Source organism: Oncorhynchus gorbuscha, linkage group LG11, assembly GCF_021184085.1.
Source record: "Oncorhynchus gorbuscha isolate QuinsamMale2020 ecotype Even-year linkage group LG11, OgorEven_v1.0, whole genome shotgun sequence".
In the NCBI taxonomy this organism is placed as follows: domain Eukaryota; kingdom Metazoa; phylum Chordata; class Actinopteri; order Salmoniformes; family Salmonidae; genus Oncorhynchus; species Oncorhynchus gorbuscha.
In genome coordinates, this window is record NC_060183.1 from 28,910,142 (window position 1) to 28,915,300 (window position 5,159).

The window sequence follows — 5,159 nt, forward strand, 5'->3', positions numbered from 1 at the left end:
CGATGGTCATTATGGCCAAACAGTTTTATTTTTGTTTCATCAGACCAGATGACATTTCTCCAAAAAGTACGATCTTTGTCCCCATGTGCAGTTGCAAACTGTAGTCTGGCTTTTTTATGCTGGTTTTGGAGCAATGGCTTCTTCCTTGCTGAGCGGCCTTTCAGGATTTGTCTATATAGGACTAGTTTTACTGTGGATATTATACTTTTGTACCTGTTTCCACCAGCATCTTCTAAAGCCATGACATAATTTCTGGAATTTTCCAAGCTGTTTAAATGCACAGTCAACTTAGTGTATGTAAACTTCTGACCCACTGGAATTGTGATACAGTGAATTATAAGTGAAATAATCTGTCTGTAAACAATTGTTGGAAAAATGTATTGTGTTGTGCACAAAGTAGATGTCCTAACCGACTTGCCACAACTATAGTTTGTTAACAAGACATTTGTGGAGTGGTTGAAAAGCGAGTTTTAATGACTCCAACCTAAGTTTATATAAACTTCCGACTTCAACTGTAGCCTACACCTTCACAATAAAGAAACATGATATGAAGAAAATGTAGTCTATTTCAGAAGAAAATAATAGCAAACTCCGAGTTGTCCTTATGTTAGGTCCTGATGTGGCTATGCCAAATGGCTGTGGGCTACACTAGTTCATTTAACAGACAATATTTGTTTATATTTCCGTGGCATTATTTTATAGTATGAGGAATACTATTGAACAAAGCTGAATAAAATATAAATATTTTCTTCAAACATTTGAGTGAGTCCCCTTATGCGCCTATTCTGTGTTGAGTGATTAACAAAGATAGGTATTTAACCGTTTATTTATATATACGTATATTTAAAAATATATGAATTAGTATATTTGGGTTTAACCATAATATTTGTTGTAATATTTGTTTGTCTTTTCTGGTGGATTAAACAGAAATTGCAAACAGCTTTCTATGGGTTGTTTTAAATACAGAAATATTTTGGAGATTATTTAATTTTCAAATAACCGAAAGTGAGACGTTGTAATTTGAATATTGGGAAAGAGGCTAATTTTTTAACACGGGGTGAGCCATTTTTACTAATCTGCTGGAGAACCAGTTTGGATTTAAGTGTAACTTTTGTATGAATGAGAGTTAGCATTTACTTCTTCTAAACCTGAAAACGTATAAATGTTGTGCTACGAAAACAGCCAAATATATCCAAATCGGACTAAAGTAACCACATTGTGGGCCTGTTACAATAGATAAATCATGATGGATTTGAGGAATATCCAATTTGTTAGATCAGATTTGTTGACTGTGCGCCAATCTGCTCAATGGATTGGTCTGCGTTCCATTTACTCATTTACCGCATCTATTGGTTTAAAAAATATATAATTTAATAAAAAATCTAAATACAGATCAACAATTTACATTCTTACATCAAAACATTACATCAAAACAGAACGCAGGTATGTAATGATCTTCGTCTGTTGTTTGTAGAAAGTCAGACCGAAATGCAGCGTGTAGGTTACTCATGACTTTTAATGAAGCTAATACGGTACATGAAATAACGAAGAAGAAAACAACAAACGAATGAACTAATACAGCCTATCTGGTGACTAACACTAAGACAGGTACAATCGCCCACGAAATACAACGCGCACTCAGGCTGCCTAAATACGGTTCCCAATCCGAGACAACGAGAATCAGCTGACTCCAATTAGGAATCGCCTCAGGCAGCCAAGCCTAACTAGACACACCCCTACTAATACACACTCCTAATTAATACAAACCCCAATACGAAATACAACATATAAACCCATGTCACACCCTGGCCTAACCAAACATATAACAAAAACACAAGATACAATGACCAAGGCGTGACAGAACCCCCCCCTAAGGTGCGGACTCCGGGACGCACCTCAAGAGCATAGGGAGGGTCCGGGTGGGCGTCTGTCCATGGTGGCGGTTCTGGCTCGGGACGTGGACCCCACTCCATAAATGTCCTAGTTCCTCCCCTTCGCGTCCTAGGATAATCCACCTTCTCCGCCGACCATGGCCTAATAGTCCTCACCCTGATCCCCACATAACTGAAGGGCAGCTCGGGACAGAGGGGCAGCTCGGGACAGAGGGGCAGCTCGGGACAGAGGGGCAGCTCGGGATAGAGGGGCAGCTCGGGACAGAGGGGAAGCCCGGTACAGAGGGGAAGCCCGGTACAGAGGGGAAGCCCGGTACAGAGGGGAAGCCCGGTACTGAGAGGAAGCTCGGTACTGAGAGGAAGCTCAGGCAGGTAGTAGGCTCCGGTAAATCCTGGCTGGCTGGTGGACCTGGATGATTAAGGTTGTCTGGCCGATCTAGAAGATCTTGGTAGACTGGCACTTCTGGCGGATCCTGGCAGACTGGTGACGCTGGGCAGACAGGAGACTCCGGCAGCGCAGGAGAGGAGAAAGGCTCTGGCTGCGCTGAACAGGCGAGGCGCACTGGACGCGCTGGGCCGACTGGGAGCACTGGCGGCGCTGGACAGGCGAGGCGCACTGGAGGCCTGGTGCTGGAACTGGTGGTACTGGCGCGAGGACACGCACAGGAAGCCTGGTGCGGGGAGCTGCTACTGGAGGACTGGTGTGTATAGGTGGCTCTGGATAGACCGGACCGTGCAGGCGCACTGGAGCTCTTGAGCACCGAGCCTGCCCAAGCTTACCTGGCTCGATGCCCACTCTAGCCCGGCCAATAGGAAGGGCTGGTATAAGTCGCAGCTGGCTCTGCACCCGCACTGGAAACACCGTGCGCTCCATAGCATAACACGGTGCCTGCCCGGTCTCTCTAGCCCAACGGTGAGCACAGGGAGTATGCACAGGTTTCCTACCTGGCATAACTATTCTCCCTTTTAGCCCCCCCCAATAAATTTTTTGGGGTGACTTTCCGGTTTCCAACCGTGTCGCAGTGCTGCCTCCTCATACTCACGCCTCTCCGTTTTAGCTACTTCTATTTCCTCCTTGGGACGGCGATATTCTCCCGGCTGCGCCCAGGGTCCTTTTCCATCTAATATCATCTCCCAAGACCAGAAGTCCTCATATTGCTGCTCCTCACAATTAACAGGGAGAGTAGGCTCAGGTCTGACTCCTGACTCTGCCACTCTCTCTCTGCGCTTTCCCCAGTTACCTACGGTTTTCGCTCTGTATAGCCGTGCTCTCCTTTTCGATTCCATCCGTGTATAGCCCTCTTCGCATTGCTGTAGGGAATCCCAGGCGGGCTCCTGCACTCGCACTGGATCGGACGCCCACCTGTCGATTTCTTCCCACGTCGTATAATCCCTGCTTCTGCCGTCCATATCGTCCTCCTTTAGCTCCTGCCAGTTCACACGCTGCTCGGTCTGTGAATCGTGGTGGGTGATTCTGTAATGATCTTCGTCTGTTGTTTGTAGAAAGTCAGACCGAAATGCAGCGTGTAGGTTACTCATGACTTTTAATGAAGCTAATACGGTACATGAAATAACGAAGAAGAAAACAACAAGCGAATTAACTAATACAGCCTATCTGGTGACTAACACTAAGACAGGTACAATACAACGTGCACTCAGGCTGCCTAAATACGGTTCCCAATCGGAGACAACGAGAATCAGCTGACTCCAATTAGGAATCGCCTCAGGCAGCCAAGCCTAACTAGACACACCCCTACTAATACACACTCCTAATTAATACAAACCCCAATACGAAATACAACATATAAACCCATGTCACACCCTGGCCTACCCAAACATATAACAAAAACACAAGATACAATGACCAAGGCGTGACAAGGTATTAATGAGAAAATACTGGAACAAACAAAAAAAATCTAAAAAATTAACTATTCTAGTGCAATTGTAATCACTGAAAAAATCTTAGAATTATGTAGGAACATGTTATTCTTGTTATTGTTCACTAGGGCTAATGTTTTAATAAAATAGTTATATTCAATCAAAAAAATGTGTAATTCTATGATATCCAAATTTGTGGCTATTGATAATATCTGTGTTTTCTGAGAAAACGGTGAGAATTTGTCTCACTTGTTCTTTGAATGTAAATTTGTGTCAGATTTTTGGGAAAGCCTTGCAAAATACTTATTTACCATTATGAACACTACCTATGTTTTTGACATGAAAGATATGTTACTATTGCAATGATAACAAGACCACTGAAAGGATTGTGAATTGTTTTATTCTTGTTGCCAAATACTTCATACACAAACAAAAACACTGCATCTATTGTGGCCCACATTGTTGTACTGTGGTGATGTCACAATAGCACAGAACTGGCAAGAGTTGATTTCATTTCAATAGCTGATGTAATTATCATTTTGGTTTATATGATAAAAAGTTTGTGGTTTAATTATAATACACCATATTTTGGGTTATTTTAACATTCTGCAAATTAACCCCTAAAAGTTTGTCAGATGTGTTATATAACCTGTTACATGTCAAATAAATCTCTTTGACTTCATCATTTTGAGGTTTATATGACACAAACAGCTTGTTAATTAAAGTACACCATATATTAAAATCACTTTATGAGCAAATTACCCTCTCAAATTATGTAAAATATCGACACAAAAAAATCCCCTAAATCAACTCTTATTTTTGCCTCTCATCTAGATGCTACTGTATACTATTGTGTATAATAGTTAGATCTTTTTATATTTTGCCAGTCAAACAATCTAATGGTTATCACTGTAATGTTTATCAATCGAAAGGTTATCATTGTAATTGCCATACATTGTTCCTTGAATCTCCTTCGAAGAATGTGGAGTGTACAATGTCTGATCCTGTATTCTGTGTCTGTAGATCCGCAGCCGCAGCCAGCCATCCCTCAGACCTACAGCTCCCAGCCGGATCCTGTGTCTGTTCCCTCTGCTGCCGCTATACCACCACCTAGTGGAGGGGTAAGGAATAACACAGCAGTACATCACTGTATGATGTCATACAGTATAGTCCACTGTTCTTTGTCTTCCTCTGTGTGCCCTGAGCAGCAATGGTAGGAGCGTTTTTATGTTGGTTTTTTTGTAGTGGTGATATGATCTGCTTAACTCTGTAGTGTGTGTGTGCATGTGTTTGTAGAGGTAATACCCACACAATTCTGTAGCCCTATGTTGATGAATGTGTGTGGTGTCCATGCATGGATATACAGTATGTCCCCATATCTGTCTACAG

The 5,159-nt window shown here is 42.5% G+C and overlaps 1 protein-coding gene across 1 annotated transcript in view; it reads left to right on the plus strand.

The window, feature by feature from the left end:
- LOC124048456 (LIM and SH3 domain protein 1-like) overlaps positions 1-5,159 on the plus strand; it is a 36,633-nt gene that overhangs the window by 29,658 nt on the left and 1,816 nt on the right. Inside the window, exon 6 of the mRNA XM_046369276.1 lies at positions 4,794-4,891. Within this exon, the coding sequence (XP_046225232.1) occupies positions 4,794-4,891 (98 nt within the window). The remainder of the gene's footprint in view (positions 1-4,793; positions 4,892-5,159) is intronic.